This window comes from Xenopus laevis, chromosome 2L (genome assembly GCF_017654675.1).
Source record: "Xenopus laevis strain J_2021 chromosome 2L, Xenopus_laevis_v10.1, whole genome shotgun sequence".
NCBI classification, from domain to species: Eukaryota; Metazoa; Chordata; class Amphibia; order Anura; family Pipidae; genus Xenopus; species Xenopus laevis.
Genome location: NC_054373.1, coordinates 170,932,048 through 170,953,601, shown reverse-complemented (window position 1 = coordinate 170,953,601; position 21,554 = coordinate 170,932,048). Strand labels below are relative to the sequence as shown.

At 38.9% G+C, this 21,554-nt stretch overlaps 1 protein-coding gene across 3 annotated transcripts in view; it reads right to left on the bottom strand.

Moving 5' to 3' along the window:
• The window catches only part of atm.L (ATM serine/threonine kinase L homeolog), a 100,583-nt gene that overhangs the window by 67,356 nt on the left and 11,673 nt on the right, over window positions 1-21,554 (bottom strand). For all 3 annotated transcript variants that reach the window (XR_005965217.1, XM_041580906.1, NM_001088499.1), the window contains 9 exon segments: window positions 18,961-19,130; window positions 17,004-17,170; window positions 12,829-13,200; window positions 10,635-10,832; window positions 9,573-9,668; window positions 6,570-6,795; window positions 5,694-5,819; window positions 5,385-5,510; window positions 3,914-4,003 (listed from right to left, as the gene is read on the bottom strand). Coding sequence is in view for 2 of the 3 variants with exons in the window: in XM_041580906.1 (XP_041436840.1) it covers window positions 3,914-4,003; window positions 5,385-5,510; window positions 5,694-5,819; window positions 6,570-6,795; window positions 9,573-9,668; window positions 10,635-10,832; window positions 12,829-13,200; window positions 17,004-17,170; window positions 18,961-19,130 (1,571 nt within the window). In the remaining variant the exon portion in view is untranslated.

Sequence of the window (21,554 nt, the reverse complement as noted above, 5' to 3'; positions counted from 1 at the left end):
TGAAATCTCTTAGGGACCTGGATACAATGTTGCAGTATGTATAGCTGTATGTTATAGCAGCCTCATATGTTGAATATGGCATAACAAACTATAGAGAAATAATTGAGATAATATAGTTACTGAAATCCCTTTGATCCCAGAGTAAAGGAATGCCCCACACACACGTTCTACACTTGTTAACTGCTCTGTTGCATAGACACTGAATACAGGTATAGGATCCCTTATCCGGAAACCCGATATCCAAAAAGCTCCGAATTATGGAATGGCTGTCACCCATAGACTCCATTTTATCCATATAGTCCAAATTTTTGAAAATGATTTCTTTTTCTCTGCAATAATAAAACAGTAGCTTGTACTTGATCCCAACTGAGATATAATTAATCCTTATTGGAAGCAAAACCAGCCTATTGGGTTTATTTAATGTTTAAATTAATTTCTAGTAGACTTAAGGCATGAAGACCCAAATTAGGGAAAGATTCATTATCCGGAAAATCCCAGGTCCTGAGCATTCTGGATAACAGGTCTTATACCTGTACTATGCTCATATATCATTTTATTATCATTGGTTTTCTAGACTAAGGAGCAGATTTATTAAGGGTCGAATAGTATATTAGAATTTTCTAATTTTTTTTTTGGTGTCAAAATTCACATTCAAATTTTAATCCCCCAATTTGAATGTAAATTCGAATGTGAGATTTATCGCACTTTGACCATGGAAACAGTCCCAATTCTAATATTCGCCGAGTTCAGGTGCAAGTCAATGGCAGAGTTGCGTTGAGCCATTTGGAGGTGTTAAAAGCCTTCCTGACATTCAAGGTTTTTTTTTCAGAGAAATATATGTACTGGTGTGGAGCTCCATTTCTTTGATGAAAGTCAAAAAATAAAAATTAAGATAATATATAATGAAAAAGTGCAAAGTCAAAAATATATTTGAAAGATGGTCTCTTATCAGGGTAATCCCCAGTCCAAGGGTTGCCAAAATTTCTGGGAAAATACAAAGCATTCAGATGTAGTGAGGGGTCATCCAGCAGTAAAGCAGCAGCCAAGGTATTTTTATAACTTTAGGACATATGTAGGCCTGACCCGTTTCGTGCCTGAGGTGGGCACTTACTCATAGGAGCAGGTGCCCATCTCAGGCACGAAATGCGTCTTTATTGAACAAAAGATAATTTTGGGTCACAATGAATATAGCACACATATTAAATGCTATCTACGATATGTGGATGACCTATTTGTATTGTGGGGGTCGACTGAAGCAAAACTCTGTGAATTTATTGATCACATTAACACACAACATCCAACTATTAAATTTACAGCGGAGTATAATACTAAAATGGTGCATTATCTGGATGTAAATGTGATAAAAGAAGGTAACAAACTGACAACTGACTTGTACAATAAACCCACTGAACGTAACAATATGTTGCTTAGGACAAGCTACCATACACCTAGCACCCTTAAAGGGCACCTATCACAGCCAAAATCAAACACATATTGACAATCTGACCAGTACAAGCTAAACACGTTTAATCAAACTACATATATAGTTTTTTGAAAAAACTGCAGGTTTTAAAAAAATCCCTTACTTTGTCAAATGGGTTCTTTCACTGAGGGAGGCCATATTGAGACTCTAACAGAGACTCTAATATGCAAATTTCAGGAGCATGCTCAGATTGTAACACTGCTTTGAGTATTCTACCCAGAATGCCTTGTTTTAGTAAACTCCTCCACTAGAAGTATCCACTAGAAGTGCTGCCACCTGCTAACTTCCAGCAGGTGGCAGCACTACTGTACAGCAGCTAACACACAGGTTTGGCTGATTTGAAAATAGCTTAGAAGGGTTGATAAGCAAGCAAGGAATTTGAACTGAGCATGTGCGAGATTTCAGAGCTACAGTTGGCTGGGAAGATATAGGTAGGAGGAGCCAGTGAAATCCAAGATGGCTGCCTCAGCTAGAACTGCAGTGGAGATAGGGGAGATCTTGCAGAAGGAATAGTGAGCTGATCATTTACATTATACAAACAATTCTAACTGTTTTAAAAATCGGATTTCTTGAACTTTCACATAGTGTATTTACTTAGTAAATGATTTTGGCCATGATTGGTGCCCTTTAAAGGTATACCTAAGGGTCAATTTTTGAGGATAAGAAGGATAGCGTCTGATGACCTAAAGTACCTCAATAGTGCCAATGGGCTAATAGAAAAGTTTGTAGCTAGAGGTTATGAACGACAGTTATTAACCCAAACACGTGACGAAGTTCTGAGAGTTACTAGGGATTCCTTACTTCAAAGAAAGGTTGGTAAAAAAGAAACAAACCGTTTCCCCTTTGCAACTACGTATGGCTTAAATAGCAAAACTATGCAAAACCTAATCTGCCAATTTTGGCCCATAATTCAGAAAGATCCCTCTTTGGGCAAATACTGTAAGGACCCTCCTATCTTTTCTTATAAACGGGGAAGAAATCTGGCTGATAGACTGGTTAAGTCTGACATAAGAGGCAAACAAAAAACTACAAGATTTCTAAGTACTCCCAAATTAGGTACTTTCCCTTGTTTAAACTGCGGATGTTGTAACTCCATCATTAAGGGTGAAAATATAACCCATCCATTACGGGGAAATAAAATAAAGGTAAAACAATATGCTACTTGTAATACAGAATTTGTCATTTATGGTTTAAAATGCCCCTGTGGCAAGATGTATGTAGGGCAGACTTCTAGAAAGGTACGGGTGAGGATCAATGAACACAAAAGGTCCATAACAAATTACAATGCAAACTAAATCAAAACCCATACACCAGTGGGGAAACATTTTTTTGAAAACAAGCACAATAGTGCCAGCCTAAGATGGCAGGTATTAGATGAGGTCCCTGCTTCTAGTAGAGGTGGGGATAGAAAAAAACTGCTACTCCAGCGTGAGGTGAAATGGATAGATGCATTGAACACACTGGAACCACTGGGATTAAATGATGCGTTGAGTTATAAATGTTTTTTGTAAAATAATACAATAAACTTCTTGTCCTTACAGTTTGGTAACAACACTGCAGGGATGTTTTTACTTGAAGGTAGGAGACTGCCTGCAACCACAATGTTGTATCTCATAATGACTATTGACATGTATAACAGTATTGTATCCATGGTGTAATTTCGGAGTAGGCCACAAGATGGCAGTACTCCACAGGTAAAATTTGTTACAATGTAACTGAATGTGTCTAGCCACATGGGAATGGACATGTTGTTTGTTTTTGATGGTTTTTAAAGGGTTTGGGTTACCCACAGCATTTGTATAAGCACCTGAGGAAGAGCTAGTTGGCTCGAAACATGTCGTGCACTGTATGAATAAAATGAATCACTGAACTAATATCTTGGTTCTCCGGAGTTCTATGTTATAATTGACGAAATGTGTCAGGCCAACATATGTCCTAATAAAGATTTTTTTACTTTTATAAAAATACCTTGGCTGCTGCTTTACTGCTGGATGACCTCTCACTACATCTGAATGATTGTTTTTTTTTCAGAGAAAAACTCAATTCGTACGATTGGAATATGATTCGAATTTTCAGGTCTGAACTATTCATTTGAATATTAGACATTTCCTTTTTTTCTTAAATAACCTCCCAGTCGAATTTATTAGAGTACAAAAAAAATTCACATGAATTCGAAATTCGACCATAAATAAATGGGCCTTCCCAAGTTAAGTTTTAGATTCTCATTATTCTGGTTTCGATGGGGAGGCGCTCCTAAATGGATTTCTTGTGTGGCTCTAGTTTCTCACGTTTTGATTTGTCTATTAAACCCTGCACACCAGTTTTTGATTAATTCATGTGTATGAGTGGGTGGGTGCTTTGGTGGAGTCTATTTTGACAATACTGCCAAAAAGAGACAAACCCATATCTTGTGTTCAGTATGATACTTACTAAAAGTTTACCGATGTCTGTCAGGTCATTTAACATTCTTGGGGTAAAAAGATGTAGAAAAAGATCTGTGAGGAACCGAATGGGAGTGTCCTGTAAAAAGAAAAACAGAAAGAGTGGGTGGTGGAAGTGCCATTTGAATAGGAAAAGCATAGTTGACGGCTTTTAATTCTATATTCCCTTCAGATATCTCTTTAATCCGTTAAATCAATAATAAATATACAGTTACAAACCTGTTTGAAATCATAACAGCAATTTTATGGTGTAGCAGCACTGCCGTACATCCTGGTAATACATTTACTTCCAGCTGCTGTATATTATACATACATTGAACTTAGAATTAGCGTTCAGTATGATGTAGACAGCAGAATTCTAAGATAATAAATTGTAATTGAGCTTTTGGTTGGTTTTTAATTATTTACAGTTTTAGTTCTGCCGTGCTCAGGTTTGGAATATTAGGGGTTTATCGCCCATTTATTAAGAGACCCACTGAAAAAGTTGCTTAGAATAGGTCCAAGGTAAACTTACTCTTTGAAGATAATTTTTAAAGGGAATGTTAACCCTCAAAACATTAGTGCTCTTTTAAAGACTTGCAATTCATTATAATTTTTTATTCTAGTTTTCAAGATACTGATACAGTTTTTATACCACACCATGGCTACAGTCGGCTGAAAAAAACTTGAGAAAAGCAGTGTATTTTCCTCTTGCCCTGCTTAGAACTGACCAGAGGAACATTAGTTGACTCTTCCCTGCTCACTTATTTCATATTCTAAGCAGAGGAGCATCACAAGTAGGGATGCACCGAATCCAGAAATCGGTTCGGGATTCTGCCTTTTTCAGCAGGATTCGGATTCGGCCGAATCCTTCTGACAGACCGAACCAAATCTGAATCCTAATTTGCATATGCAAATTAGGGACGGGGAGGGAAATGCATATGCAGTTCGGTATCCGCTGAATCTTTTGCGAAAGATTCGGGGGTTCGGCCAAATCCAAAATAGTGGATTTGACTAAACTAGATTTCAGATTTTAGTTGGCAAAAAATCGACAGCAGGTGGTGCTGTTGTTTCAAATTCAGAAATTGCAAAGGTGCTTAGAGGGGTGAGTAATTTTACATTCGTTTGTTTAGATCAGGGGTCCCCAACCGCCGGGCCGCAGCCCAGAACCGGGCCACGGAAAGTCCTGAAGTGGGCCGTCTTTTTTTTGCAAGGGGGGGTCGGGAAGGGGTCGGTGAGGGGGTTGGAGGGGTCGGTGTCCATTTCGGCGCACCTGCATCCATTTAGGCGTGCCGGTGTTCAATTTGGCACGCCTAAATGGATGCAGGTGCGCCGAAATGGACACCGACCCCTCCAACCACTTCACCGACCCCCCCAGGTTGGGGACCCCTGGTTTAGATGGTTTACATTTCCTTTAAGTCTTTTCTTTAAGTTGGTTGATTCTTTTTTGGAAGTAGCGGATAAGCAGAAGTCTACATTACCTTTGTACAGTTACATATACAGCCCACACACTGAGTTATCAGCGCTGCCAGGGAGCTGATCTTGGCGTCCTCATTCAGTTTAGATTTCAGGAATGAAGTGCTCTCCCCAGCACACTGCATCAGCATCTTAAAAAGAACACACACATGTCCTGTAAGAATAGGGGTCATTCGTCACCACCTCCAGTGTTTCCACACAGATAATGACTGGCAGACTAAATAGCTTGTGGTTGTACAAAAATATTGCTCTCCATCGTGCACGATTTACTTGGGCCCTAAAAGACATCTTTTCCAGAAAAAAGACACACTTACCTTGGCTTTTTGAAATAAATGGGATTGGAGAGCATCCTCCTCAGTGATAATATCTGCGTACAGGTAACAACCCAAGACCCCAGTCAACAGACAAGCGCATTGGACAAGGTTGACAGGCGGAGTGGCCTTGAATAAAACATTTAGGCAAAAACTGAGAAGTTCCCATTCCTTCCATAAACTAACAGAAATAACTTGACAGAAATTGGTATAAATAAGGATATCATGTATTGGGTTAAAGGAGGAGGAAAGCTACCAAAGCAGTTTATTGCCAATAGTGGGTACCTATAGTAAAAGCTATAACACTATATTTATTCTGCAGAATGCTTTACCATACCTGAGTAAACAGCTCTAGAAGCTCTCTCTGTTTGTTTAGGATAGCAGCTGCCATATTAGCTTGAGTGACATCACTTCGTGCCTGAGTCTCTCCCTGCTCACTCATAGCTCTGGGCTCAGATTACAGCAGGGAGGGGGGGAAAACTGAGCATGCTCAAGCCCTAGCCCTGGAGGTTTATGCTGAAAACAAGAAATCTGAAACAGAAGCCCATGAGTACACAATAGAAGGAAAGAAATGCTGTATTTCTTTTGACAGAGGACTCAGAGGAGCATTACTTTAAAGGGTTTACTGGTGTATTTATATAGAACTTTCTGATAAAGCTTACTTTTTAGCCTTTCCTTCTCCTTTAAGCAATCAGCAGTTTTTTTTATAAAGGTCTATTGTGGTTACAATACTTACCAAACAGAAAACATGCCTTTGGGTCTTATTTATACTATATGTATAGTGATACCCACTTGATCACCTCCCACCAACCTACTTGTGCATGTTTTGTATTCCTGATCATAATTTGCGTGATCCGATTATAGTCAGCAGATAAGTACCTCAGAGGAGTAGGAGTTGAGTTGCTGCTCAGATAGGGTGAGCAGGTCTCGCTCCAGTTTCTCTCTTATAGCTAAATTCACAGTCAGGCAGGGAGAGCTTCCATCTTTGTCAGCTTCCATTGGACCCACAGGAGGCACCCCCGGAATCTCACTAAATGAGGTATGCAAGTATAGTTCTTCTGCATCTGCAAAACTGGCTTCATCTTCCCTTTTGTTATGGTATGAGCTTTGAAGGAGGGAAAAAACACAAAAAGTTATAATAAATTGGTTACAAAATGGCAACTGAAGCAAAATAAAGAATAACAGAAAGACCAATATGTTCTACTCGTTGTAGGAAGGCAAAAGAAAAGGGAACGTCAGCTTAAAGCTGGCCATAGATGTTGAGATTTTTAAAAGATCAGATCCTCATCGTGAGACCACGATTTTCTCGGAACGATCGTACGAATTTACCATCAACTAAAAAGACCAATTTGCCAGGAAAACAAAGGGGAGCTGCCTGCTTGGCCCTGCAAACATAAAAAGATTGCAATGGGACCGACAAAGATTTTTTGACCTGGCCGATCAATTTCCTGACAAATGTCGGCCGAAAAATCGTAAGATGTACGATCGTTCGAATCCCACTAACCGCACGATAATTTCGAAGGATTGGTCGGGCTTCCCTGAAATCGGTCGTTTGGCAAGAAGAATCGTCGCGTCTATGGGGAGCTTAAGTGTAAGTAAACATCACATGTAGATTGTCATGGCTCATTTGTGCAATTTAGGCATATGGAACAGATATCTCCACTGGCCAGGTCACCTCAGCCAGCACCTTTTCAGCTACTGCCAATTTAGATCAGAGTACGGACACAAATGAGATATCTATAGAAATAAGTCAAATAAACTGGACTTGCTGTGTTTTTGATTTGATTTGACTTATTTCTATAGATATACCATGACCTGGATGAATGAGAACTTTCACAAACACACAAATGTGATGGTAATCTGTAAATGCCCCCATACACGGGGCCGATAAAAGCTGCCGACAGACCAAGCCGGCAGCTTATCGGCCCCTGTGTAGAGCTCTCCGACGGGCTTTCCGAATGATATCTGGCTGACAGATGCCAATAGGGCAGGGTAAAAAATCCAGTGGATCGCGGCCGCATCTTTTCGTTGATGTGGTCCAGCGATCCACCCGTTTGGACTCCATTCTGATCCAATCTTTGGGCCCTAGGGCCCATGATCGGATCTGCCGATATCACCCACTTCAATGTGGGCATATCGGGGAGAGAGTATGTCGACATCACCAAGCGATCAGATCTCCCTGCGTATGGCCACCTTAAGGGTAAGGACACATGGGCAGATTCGGGGAGATTAGTTGCCACAGCGACAAATCGATTCTTCTTCAGGGCGACAATCTCCCCCAACTGCCTTCACCTACCTTCCCGTCGGCTAATGAAGCGATGCGAGAGCCATCCTGCTGGCGATTGTTCATTATAGCCGGTGGGAAGGTAGGGGAAGGCAGTTCAGGGAGATTGTCGCCCTGAAGAAGAGGCGATCTCCCCGTGTGTCTTTACCCATAGACACCAGACTTTGATTAGAAAATGGGCCTTACGCATCCTTGAAGAAGAAGCAGGTATACTGAGGAACCAATGGAAAGTGTTAAAATACTATTATAATGGTCAGCCAAAGCGAATTATATCCCCCAAGCCCTCTGTGATAAATCTCCATTAACATTTGAGGGGCTAGAGCAGGGGTCTCCAACCTTTTTTACCCGTGAGCCACATCCAAAAATAAAAAGAGTTGGAGAGCAACACAAGCATGCAAAATGTTCCTGGGGTGCCAAATAAGGGCTGTTATTGACTATTTGGTGGCCCTTAAATGGACTGGCAGCCTACAGGAGGCTCTATATAGCAGTACACCTGGTTTTTATGCAACCAAAAGACAGGAATTCCAAATTAGGCACCTGCTTTGAGGCCACTGGGAGCAACATCCAAGGCATTGGAGAGCAACATGTTGCTCACGAGCTACTGGTTGGGGATCACTGGGCTAGAGCAAGAGGGGAAAAAGAAAGACGTCTGAAGAGTCCCATGGCCTTTAACACTCCCACTGATTAGGTATCACAGTAACATGCATTTTGATTTAATCTGACCTAAAACTAAACAAACAAATGTAAAACTTCAGACTTAAAAATGAAGTCTGGCTGTGATTGGTTTACATTTTTTTTTTTTTTTTTTTAAAGGAGAACTATCGCAACAATGAAATATAAGCTTCATCATAATGAAATAAGGAACTTTGTAAATACAATCAATTAAATATTCTGCATCATTTCTGAAATAATCAAGTTTATCTTCACTATCCCTCTCTCAGCATCTGTTTCTCTTCATTCTCTCTTCATGCAGCAGTTGGGTGTCAGATATTCATTGACAGTTAGATCCAATATATCTTATAGGGGATGCTTCCTTTCCTAGCAGATGTATTAGAGCTCACTCAAATAACTGATTCCAGTACAAACAAAATCTAACAAAATAACTGCCTTTTGCACAAATCCTGTATGTAGAGAGAGAGAGAGAGGATTTCAAGTGATTTTAATAGTGTGAGCTCTAATACATCTTCTAGGCAAAAGGAGCCCCCCTATAAGATATATTGGATCTAACTGTCAATGAATTGATTATCTGACACCCAACTGCTGCATGAAGACAGAATGAAGAGAGACCGATACTGAGAGAGGAATAGTGAATATAAACTTGATTATTTCAGAAACAGTACAGAATATTTAATTGATTGTATTGTATTCATTATTTGTAGCCCTAAATAAATATGGCTGAATAGCGGACACATCACTGTATTCTTATACCTTTAACCTTGTTATTAGATATGATTGCCTGACCAAGGGCTGGAACTCAAAGGGGGGCTTCAACTGAAAAAGGCCACAGCTGATAAACGCTTCATTTTTGTTTCCGTTTCTTTTAACTGCAACCACTCAACTGCAAGCATAATATGGAAACTAGAGATACAACGTCTTACCACTCTGAAAGGCTTCTGAAAAATTTCATAGCAGCTCTGGAGTCCTTCATTGTCAGGCTCACAAGAATTTTCTGAAGAGCAGGGTTGGAAAAGTCTCTGTGTGCACAGAAATCAGAAATACATAGTAAGGTTATGGAACATTCAAAGGTACCACAACTGTGAATTGCAATGCCTTCTATAACAACATAACAAAAAACAAAAAAGGGTATCAGCACTCACAGGTCTTAGAAAAATAAAAAATAATTTATTAAAGAGCTATGAACTAACGTTTCGGCTCTACCAGAGCCTTTCTCAAAGTAGCTAAACAAACAGTGAACATTGTTTAAATACACATACTGGCGGGCAATGATTGCGTATATGCATTGTCATTTGTTCAGCGACTAGCATTAACCCATCACACTGATGTTGCAAACTATAATCCATAAAAAGTTAAAACATACCCATATTTACATAAATTGCATCATAGTAACAAGTAAGAATAAAAACAACCATATGTAACATTCTTATCTCTAGTAATTAGTAACTTTGTATCATTCTCGTAGAGGATCACTGTTTGCGGATAAACTCAGTGACCTGTTATAATATGTTATAATGAGAAAAAAAAGATCTAATACATGGCCCATGGGTATTCATCTCCCGTTCCTAGAGTTCTCTGCTCACCAAAAAAATCCTTATTGCCCAACTAAACTTCACATATATATGATCTGTCCATGTAAAAACTGTCTATTTTTGTTTTTTATTTTTTATTGTTTTAACGCCCTTACCCTACTGCACTGTTTATGCTATTAAATGACCATAATTATAATATCGTACCACTAGGGGCCTGCCTATGAAAAACACACTCATGTTGCAATCACTCCTCTGTCTTGTGTACTTTTAGGTAATAAACCATTATAACTATTCCGTAACAGGTTTTTTTTTTTTGTATAGTTTATTTAATGATCGCGCACCCAGACACGTTATTTGTTTTTTCGTGAGTGCTGGCATCCCTTGGAATTTATATATATATATATTTAACAATGTAATATATGTTGCCAGTGACACACAGTTCAGTATACTAACTTGGTTATAACTGGAGAAAGCTCATTGGTGTCTTCCACTTCATCATCCAGGTGACCAAACAATAACCATTTTATGATTTCTTCTTTCAGGGAGCTTTGACTGCCATTGGCTTCATGCATGGGATTATCGAAACCCACACTGATGTGCTCCGGGAGACAATAGGACGTCAGGGCCAGAGCCAAGCAATGTACCCCAGGGCTGCAAGGAAACCGTCAGATTAAAGGGGTTGTTCACCTTTGAGTTAACTTTTAGTATGATGTAGAGAGTGATATCCTGAGACAATTTGCAATTGGTTTTCATTTTTTATTATTTGTGGTTTTTGAGTTATTTATCTTTTTATTCAGCAGCTCTTCAATTTGCATTTTAAACAATCTGTTTAAAAATGCATTAATTTGAATAAGAGACTGGAATATGAATAGGAGAGGCCTGAACAGAAAGTAAAAAAATGTAGCAATAACAATAAATTTGTAGCCTTACAGAGCATTTGCTTTTTTAGATGGTGTCAGCGAAGCCCATTTGAAGACTGGAAAGAGTCAGAATGCAAATAATTAATAAATGATCAAAAAGAAAAAATGGAGACCAATTAAAAAGTTGCTTAGAATTAGCCATTCTATAACATATTTAATGTCAACTTAAAGGTGAACTACCCCTTTAAAGGGGTGGTTCACCATTAAGGTAACTTGTGGTATGATGTGGAGAGCAATATTCTGAGACAATTTGCAATTGTTTGTCATGTTTTTTTTTATTATTTGTGGTTTTTGAGTTGTTTCGATTTTTATTTAGCAACTGTACAGTTTGCAATTTCAGCAATCTGGGTGTTAGGGTCCAATTTACCCTAGTAACCATGCGTTGATTTGAATAAGAGACTGAAATATAAACAGGAGAGGTCTGAATAGAAAGATGAGTAATAAAAACTAACAATGACAATACATTTGTAGCATTACAGAGCATTGGATTTTGAGATGGGTCAGTGACCCCCATTTGGAAGCTGGAAAGAGTCAGAAGTGGAAGGCAAATAATTAATAAACTATTAATGGTCGTGGGAAGATTTGTCGCCCTCAATTATTTATTGGCTGCTGCAAGAATTCATCTGTCTGTCTCATTAGAAGTACAAGTACCCTGCATATTAAAGCGTAAAAGTATATCCTTAATCTCAGTGAATATCATCTGCCACTTAGATGCCCGGACTGACTGCCAGGTTGTCAGGACCCCCCCTGTAAGGATGAAAAAACCCAGCATGCATCGAGGTCTTTCTCATTTGCTGTTACTGACCACTTCCGATTCTCTTGGGTGTTCCGACATAGGCAGAATTAACATTTCATTTAAAGGAGAGCTAAACCCTAAGAACGAATAGACCTAAAACGGCCATGTTTTATATGCTGAACTTATTGCACCAGCCTAAAGTTTCAGCTTGTCAATAGCAGCAATGATCCAGGACTTCAAACTTGTCACAGGGGGTCACCATCTTGGAAAGTGTCTGTGACACTCACATGCTCAGTGGGCTCTGAGCAGCTGTTGAGAAGCTAAGCTTAGGAGTCATCAATTATCCATCAGAAAATGAGGTTCCCCTGTAATAAAAGATGATGCAATGGGGAGGAATATTAAATTCTGATGCTAATTGCACTGGTTTCTGTGCTGCCATGTAGTAATTATCTGTATTAATTACTAATTAGCCTTATATTGTGACATTTCTATTCTATGTGTACTGTATATTGTGAGTGGGTCCCCAAGCTCAGTAAGTGACAGCAGCACAGAGCATGTGCAGTGAATCAGCAGAAAAGAAGATGGGGAGCTACTGGGGCATCTTTGGAGACACAGATCTTTACTGCTAAATGGCTGTGGTTGCCTTGGGCTGGTACAGAATCACAAAACATAATCTATAAAATGTCTAGCTACTTCTTTAGTTTAACTTTCCTTATCCTTTAATAAACCCCCATTTCTGCTAAGCAAATGAGTGAAAGATCCTAAAAATGAAATACAATTTTCAGCTTGGAACAGTACTACTAATTTACAACTGCACAGCTGATTACAAAGAAGGCAGAACTGGTCATGTCCTCTGCATGAAGAAAGGATATAGGATCCTGACTGCTTGGGTGTTAGAGAAGGTCTTGCGAAAAATGCTAACAACCAAATGTAACAATTATTTATTTATTTTAAATCTACCTTTAGCTCCTCTATAAAACTGTATAATCACCTTGACGGTTTAGCAGCAGCTCCTGAAAAGATCTTCCAGAAATCTGTGTCTGCCGGTATTAAACCTCCTTGTAAGATGGAAGCCAGTAAAGCAAAGCTTTCCTCTTCTGTCTGAGGAGAACTGATGCTGCGCAGGGTAACAGCCCAGACTTTGGACCACAGCTTGTGCAGATCGGACTTTGGTGTGATCTTCACATCTGTTTTTTGCTTTAGACAAACAGCGACCTCTTTCAGGCAGTGAAGCACATAGGTAGCCCTCTCGCCTCGTCTCTGCTGGGCAAGTAACTGGTGTAGAACGGTCAGTAATGGAGTCAGCTCACTGCTAGGCAAGCTCGCTGGGTATCGAGCGATCAAGCAGGTCGCAATTTGTAACCTAAACATTAAGCAAAAAGACAATGTCAAACAACAACATGGTCACTGCTGTCTCAGTAGTTATACTCATTCCAAAATCTCAGTATGATTGATGCTACTTTCCCAGCATCCCTCATGAATATGATAAATAGGAGGTAATTTACCAAAGCTAATACGTAGAGATAGGCTGGCACAAACCTAACCACACTCCATTAGATGATGCAGTTAAAAAGTATTTATTTAAGCAAAAACCATCTCAAAAGAGCCTTATGCGTTTCGTGCTTGTGGTCACAGGCTGCCTATGTCCACAAGGCAAGAAACGCGTAAGGTTTTTGCTTAAATAAATACTTTTTAACTGCATCAACTAATAGAGTGTGTTCCAGGTTTGCCTCCCTGAGCTGAAGGTCTGGGGCTTGAGCAGCTGGACCCCCCATCACATTTGGTAATTTAACCCTTATTCTTACCATACTCGACATTGAATGTTTCCCTAGCAATGATTTGTTATTTACCAAAGGTCCAGTTTGTGAGGTTTAATTTTTCTACCATGAATAAACTCACAACTTATTTGGGGAAAAAAGCCGAAGTTTTCGAGCACAAACCACTGGAAAAAAAACAAAAATCATGAAGGCTAAAAAAAAACCTTCAAATGATTCAAGGGACCTGTCATTGACTCCTACATGACCTTGACAGATTTTAGCCAGTAAGGGATCTGTTAGCCAGAAAGCTCCAAATTTTGGAATGGCAGTCTACAATAGAAATATTTAAAAATGATTTTGTTTTTCTCTGTAATAATAAAACAGTACCGTGTAATTGATCCCAACTAAGATATCCAAAATACCCCAGGTCCTGAGCATTCTGGATAACAGGTCCCATACCTGCATAATTTCGGATTTGAGCTTTTTGCTGCTTCTGTGCATAATAAATCTTGTAAAAATTCGAGTTTTTACTGAAACTACCATCGAAAACTGAAATTTTTGAGGAAAAACACAACTCAACCTTTAAGCCTGTCTATATAGAAGTACCAGTTGAATTTTTTTCCTGTACATGATCATTTAGGACTTGGACACATGAAGGCAAACACTACCTCTGGCAGAGACTATTGCAATGAGTATGAAGCTTAGCCAAATGTTTTCATCAAAGGCCAATAGTGTTGGTCAAAATTCCATGCATGTCATATCCCTTGAGCATAGTGTCACGTGAGTTAAAAGGGGCGGTTCACCTTTAAGTTAACTTTTAGTAGCTTATAGAATGTTCAATTATAAGGAACCTTTCAATTGGTCTTCATTATTTATTTTTTTATAGTTTTTAATTATTTGCCTTCTTCTTCTGACTCTTTCTAGCTTTCAAATGGGTGTCATTGACCCCATCTAAAAACAAATGCTCTGTAACGCTTCAAATATAGTATTATTGCTACTTTTTATTACTCATCACTATTCAGACATCTCCCATCCATATTCCAGTTTCGTATTCAAATAAATGTATGGTTGGTAGGGTAATTTGGACCTGAATCTGCAAACTGGAGAGCTGCTGAATTAAAAAAACTAAAGAACTCAAAAACCACAAATAATAAAAAAAAAGAAAACCAATTGCAGATTTTCTCAGAATATCACTCTCTACGTCATACTAAAATACTTAATGGTCAAAGGTGAACATCCCCTTTAAAGCAGTATTAAAAACACCTGCCCTAGTACAGGAATTCTGCTTCTATGGAATATTGTCCTAGGTCTTCCAGTATTTTACCATGTAGGAGAAAACAGCAGATCTCAGAATATTATAACTTGGTCTACAGGAGATTCATTTGCATCTGCTCGGGACAAAAGAAAATGAATATATAATATGTACAGATTTTCTTCTTTAGTACCTATTTTACTTGTTTAATGAAATCTCATAAAGAAGATGACAGATATAGAGAGAGAGAGAGCAAGAAAGAGTGAGAGAGAAAGAGAGATGGGCAGATAGATAGATAATAGATAGATAGATAGATAGATAGATAGATAGATAGATGATAGATAGAAAGAGGGGGTGGGTTTGAGTTGGGTGCGAGTCAGGTTTTACCCGACCCACATCACTACTGCCCACCCAAGACTCCCACCAACTGACAAAAGCCCACGTAACACCATCAATAAACAAATCCAAAGAGCAATACGTTTGTGATTGGAGAAATTAAATATCAAACTACCAGAAACTTTCGATCTAACAATCACTGGGGAGAAAATACAGACTGGCCCCATATCTGGAAAAGCTACAGAACCCCAACGACATGCAGATCGTGATTATGTACGGACTGAGTGTCCACAACTTGGAGATAGAACAAGGAAGGCACAGACAGACCTACAGGCCCAGGGAGAACAGACTGTGCCAGCGATGTGACCAGAAGGCAGTGGAGGATGAGGACCACTTCTTGCTACAGTGCCCCAAATACTCAGCACTCAGGGACACACACTTCCAGAGATTCTCCAGTCACATCCCAGACTTCATATTCATAAAAGAAGAGAGGAAAATCCACTTCCTACTGGGAGAAGAGGCACTGACAGTAACAATAGCTGCACAATATATAAGAGACTGTCATAGACTGAGAGAGACTGGACTTTCCCCTATTCCCATAAACTGCCCCCCTTACCCCACCCATTTTACCCCTCTACCCGCTTTGGTTCTGCTAATAAAGCTCATTTGATTTGATTTAGGTGATGGATAGAGGATAGATCAGTGGAGTAACTATATATTACTGGGCCCCACAGCAGATTAATGTTAGGGCACCCAACATATCCAGAGAGTGTCCTGTCTAACCAAATATATGTTAAAACTGCTCATTATTTGGGCCTCATGGGGCCCCTATACTCCTGCCCCCCCCCCCCGCCGCTGCAGGGTCTGCTTCCTCTATAGTTACACCTCTGGGATAGATATAGATAGAGAGACATGATAGAGAGAGAGAGAGAGAGAGAGAGAGAGAGAGAGAGAGAGAGAGAGAGTTGATAGAGGGATAGATATAGAAAGATAGATAAACAGAGAGAGATAGATAGATGATAGATAGAGAGAGAGAGAGAGAGAGAGAGAGAGAGAGAGAGAGAGAGAGAAAGATAGAGATAGAAAGGTGATAGAGGGATAGATATAGAAAGATAGATACACAGAGAGAGATAGATAGCTGGATAGATGGATAGATAGATAGATAGATAGATAGATAGATAGATAGATAGATAGATAGATAGAGAGAGAGAGAGATAGAAAGGTGATAGAGGGATAGATATAGAAAGATAGATACACAGAGAGAGCGAGAGAGCTAGATAGCTAGATAGCTAGATAGATAGATAGATAGATAGATAGATAGATAGATAGATAGATAGATAGATAGATAGATAGATAGATAGATAGATTCAGTGGCCAGCATTTGCCAATAGCACCTTCTTCAGAAAACTCCCCTTCTAGTACTTGGAAGTAAGGAATGCTATGATGTTCAAAGGTTTACTGAGCTGTTCAAATAATATCAGCAATGAGCAAATGTTTCTCAAGTTGCAGCCAGGCCTAAAATTTAGATTTTAATTTCTTCTCATACTTAAAGGGCAAGTAAACCCCAAAGTAAAAATGTGCTAAATAAAAGAAAACATAATTCTAAGCAACTTTGCTACAGTTTTTTCAGTGCTTTTAAATATACTTGTATAAACAATTGCTATTGAAAGTAGCACTTGCCTAGCTCCTAGTTGTTACATTTTAAACAGTGTTGCAAAAGTCTTAGTTCCCACCAAAACAAGTCTGTTAATCAGCTGCCTTGTCTTACATTGTGACAACAGTCATAGAACAGAAAGGGACAAACACTACTCTTCAAATTACCAAGGAATGATATCAAAATCATTATGTGACTTCTGCAGGTTGTCACGGAGCACTTCCCATCCGAGTTCAATCCTTCTGCGTTTGCTGGCGGCTCCAGACGGTTCCCTTTGGGTCACGAGGAAAGAAGCCTGTGTGATATCCAGAACCTGAGTGTCTTCAGTGAACAGCTGGACAAACAGGAATGGGGTTGTTATAGACTGGAGGAAATTATCAATTCACTTTAAAGAAGATGTGGAAATTGCACAGGAATAGTGATGGGCGAATTTATTCGCCAGGCATGGATTGGCGGTGAATTTCTGCACTTCACCGACTGCGAATGTTTTCGCAGTGGGAAAATTTGCTGCAACAAAAAACCCGTTGCGCGTCAAAATTGACGCACATAAAAATTATTCGGACACCCATTTACTTTAAAGGGGTGGTTCACCTTTAAGTTAACTTTTAGTATGTTATAGAGTGGCCAATTCTAAGCAACTTTTCTATTGGTTTTCATTAATTAGTTTTTAAATTATTTGCCATTTACTTCCGATTCTTTCCAGCTTTCAAATGGGGGTCACTGACCCCATCTTAAAACAAATGCTCTATAAGTCTACAAATGTATTGTTACTGGTACTTTTTATTACTCATCTTTCTATTCAGGCCTCTCTTATTCATATTCCAGTCTCTTATTTAAACCAATGTATGGTTGCTAGAGGAATTTGGGCCCTAGCAAAATTGCAAACTGGTAAGCCACTGAATAAAAGGCTAAATAACTCCACAGATAATACAAAATGAAAACCAATTGTCTCAGAATATCACTCTCTACATCATACTAAAGGTGGCCGTACACGGAGAGATCCGCTCGTTTGACATCTCTCTCCGATATGCCCACCTTGAGGTGGGCAATACCGGGCTGATCCGATTGTGGGCCCTAGGGCCCAACGATCGGATCCTAACGAATGGGAACGGACGGTCGGATCACGGGACTGCATCAACGAACAGATGCGGCCGCGATCCGACGGGATTTTTTGTCCCAATCCGATCGAGATCTGGCCGACTTTCGGCCAGATCACGATTGGGGAAGCCAGTTGGGGGGGCCCATACACGGGCAAATAATCTGCCGACTCGGTCTGTCGGCAGCTTTTATCGGCCCATGTATGGCCACCTTTACAGTTAACTCAAAGGTGGACAACCCCTTTAATGCATTTGGACAAAAAAGAGTTGCATGTGTAAAAATTATTGTGCGTCAAAATTATTTGGACGCCCATTGACTTTAATACATTTGGACAAAAGAGTTGCACGTGTCGCCTGAAAAAAAATTGTCGTGAGTCAAAATTATTCAGACGCCCATTAACTTTAATGCATTCGGACAAAAGAGTCGCACGTGTAAAAATGTAAGCGCGCATTAAAAATTGTTGCTTGTCAAAATTATTTGGACGCCCATTGACTTTAATGCATTTGGACAAAAGAGTCGTGTGTATAAAAATTCACGTCAAAAATGTTGCGCATCAAAATTATTTTGACACCCATTGACATGAATGCGTTTCGTGAATTTCTAAATTTTTGGCTAAACAGGATAGATTCGCCCATCACTATACAGGAACATAGTATTATTGTCTAACTGAACTTCACAGGTCTGTTGAAAAATGTAAAAGATAAAAACAAACAACACAAACAATTCAAGACAAGAAGTCATAGTTTTTTTTAGTTCTATTCTGTGGGCTAAACAGCAAAATCTTTTAAAGGACAAGGAAAGTCTAAAATAGAATAAGGCTAGAAATGCTGTATTTTGTATACTAAATATAAACATGAAATTACTGCACCACAAGCCTAATCGAACAAATGATTTATGCTTTCAAAGTTGGCCACAGGGGGTCACCATCTTGTAACTTTGTTAAAAACCCTCTTAAAGTAAAGTATATTGGAAATTTCCAGTGGGTGGATATCACTTTAAAAAAAAAATAAATAAATAAAGTTGTACCTGATGACAAATGTCCGCCATCAACTCAACCAAGTTTTCCTTGGCTGCAATGTTTCGGGAGCCTGAGGAATATTTCCCTCTGCTGCCTATCTGGCTGATCTCATTTACCAGAGTGTCATATAGGCTGTACAAGTTCCTCTTCCATCTGTCCGGATCAAAAGCATAAGCACCTGTGTGAAAGTAAAACCATTAAAAGAACAGTTCAGTGTAAATATAAAAACTAGGTAAATAAACAGGCTGTGCAAAATAAAAAAAATATTTCTAATATAGTTAGTAAGTCAAAAATGTAATGTATTAAGGCTGGAGTGACTGGATGTGTAACATAATAGCCAGAATACTACTTCCTGCTTTTCAGCTCTCTAACTCTCAGTTAGTCAGTGACTATAAGGGGGGCCACATGGGACATAACTGTTCAGTGAGTTTGCAATTGATGCTTAGCATTCAGCTCAGATTCAAAAGCAACAGTTATGCCCCATGTGCCCCCCCCCCCTCAAGTCACTGATTGGTTACTGCAAGAGAGCTGAAAAGCAGGAAGTAGTGTTCTGGCTATTATGTTAGACATCCAGTCACTCCAGCCTTTATACATTACATATCTAGCTAATTTACTATATTGAAAACATGTTTTGTTTTGTACAGCCTATCTATTAAGCCAGCTTTTCTTTTAACACTAAACAATTCCTTTTAAAGAGTTCATGAGGAGATTCCATATGTATCAGAAAGCGTTCTGCTGTTTTTTCGACAGTGGGTATCACAGTCATTTGACTTTCTCACATTAGGGAGCATATTTATTAAACCTGGAGGCAAAACCATGATGCTGCCCATAGCACCCAATCAGAAATTAGATTTCAAGAGCCATCTACGAGTTAGAAAACAAAAGCAAAGATCTGATTGGCTGCTAAGGCAATATCTAGCAGTGATGTTTGGCTCTAATGTTAATAAATATACCCCTAGGAATCAAGTAGACAAGTTAACAAGTCTGGAGCAATGTTGAAAAAAAAAAAAAAAAGCTTATTTAATTAAATATTGTTTGTTTAACATTTGTTACATCTGCAAAGCCTTCTGTTTTATGCCAACAGGGGGCACTGAACCATAGGCTAATTACTGATTCCAATTTAAAGAGGTTATTCACCTTACCAACACTTTTTTCCATTCAGGTGTTTATAGATAGTATGCCAAAAAAAAAGAAGAATTTTTTCAATTATTATTCTATCTTATACATTTACCACTTCTAAATTTATTGCTTAATTTTTTTACATTCATATCTCCCTACAGCAGTGGTGAGTGATCCCTGGTGGTGAGTGGTCACCAGCTCTGTAACCTGTTCTAAAGTGATACATTTAGGGGGTTATTTCTCAAAGTCCAAATTTATCACAATATTTATCTCAAATGTATTATTACATTTTACAGAAAATTTGCTTTGCAGAAAAAAAAATCTGATTTTCATGATTTTTTCGGATTTTTCCATAATATTTTCACGAGTTTTTCTGAATTTTCACCCAAAAACTTTGGGGTATTGCACGAAACCCAGCGCACATCAAAAAATCATTGGGACTTCTGCCATTTACTTTTATGCAACCTCAACAGGTCTGAGATGCCGGATTTTCCGATTCTGACTTATCTATCCCCAGGGTTTAATAAATTCCGAAAAATTCCTGATTTTTTAAAAGTCCGATTTTATAAAAAAAAGAAATTGTGATTTTTCATTCGGAGTTTAGTAAATAACCCCCTTCATATATTGTCCCTGCTGAGCAGAATCCATGAGTTTCATTCAAAGTAGCTGTTTGATTCAATTGATACAATAGTTGCTCATATTCCAAAGATGCTGCCGAGAAATATATCAATTAATGCAACAAATTGTAACAGTTCAGAATCTGCACCTGAATCACTGAGCTGCCAGACTCAAACACCAGAGAGAGTATCAATTTTAGATAAACAGTCAAAAGTAAGTAAAAAAAGGAAGTAACCACAAAAATGTTATTACTAAGGGGGTTATTTTTTAAGTTTCTAGTTGTAAAAAATTCAAGTTTTTAGGGTTATTTTTTATTTATTTATTTTTTGGTCGAATTGTTTGAGATTTATTATACCCCGACCCTGGAAATAGCTCGAATCTGAAAATACACCATCTAAAATCTGTCAAGGTCATGTAGAAGTCAATGGTAGAGGTCCCTTCTTTCCCTGAGGTCCCCTTATTTCGGAGTTTTGCCAAAAAACTCAAGATTAAAGTGGACCCGTCACCCAAACAAAATGATCCAAATCCTATTTTATCATGTTAGTCAAGCAAAATGAACTTTAATTACACTGTATAAATTATTTGAATATTGTTTCCATCAGTCTGGGAACTCATAATTATAGAAACCAGGCAGGAGCCATTTTGTGGACACTGTTATTAAGGCAAGTCTTGTATCATCTCAGAATCTTGTTTGTGCACCAGGGGACAGGGACCCAATGTCCATCCCCATGCCCTGGTTACACAATTAAATGGTTAAGAGAGCTGGGGGAATGTAGGGAGAGCGGTGACATCTAGGAAGTGCTGAATGGAAAGCGAAAGTAATTGCTTGCCCCGCCTCTATGCCTAGGCATAGAGGCGGGGTAGG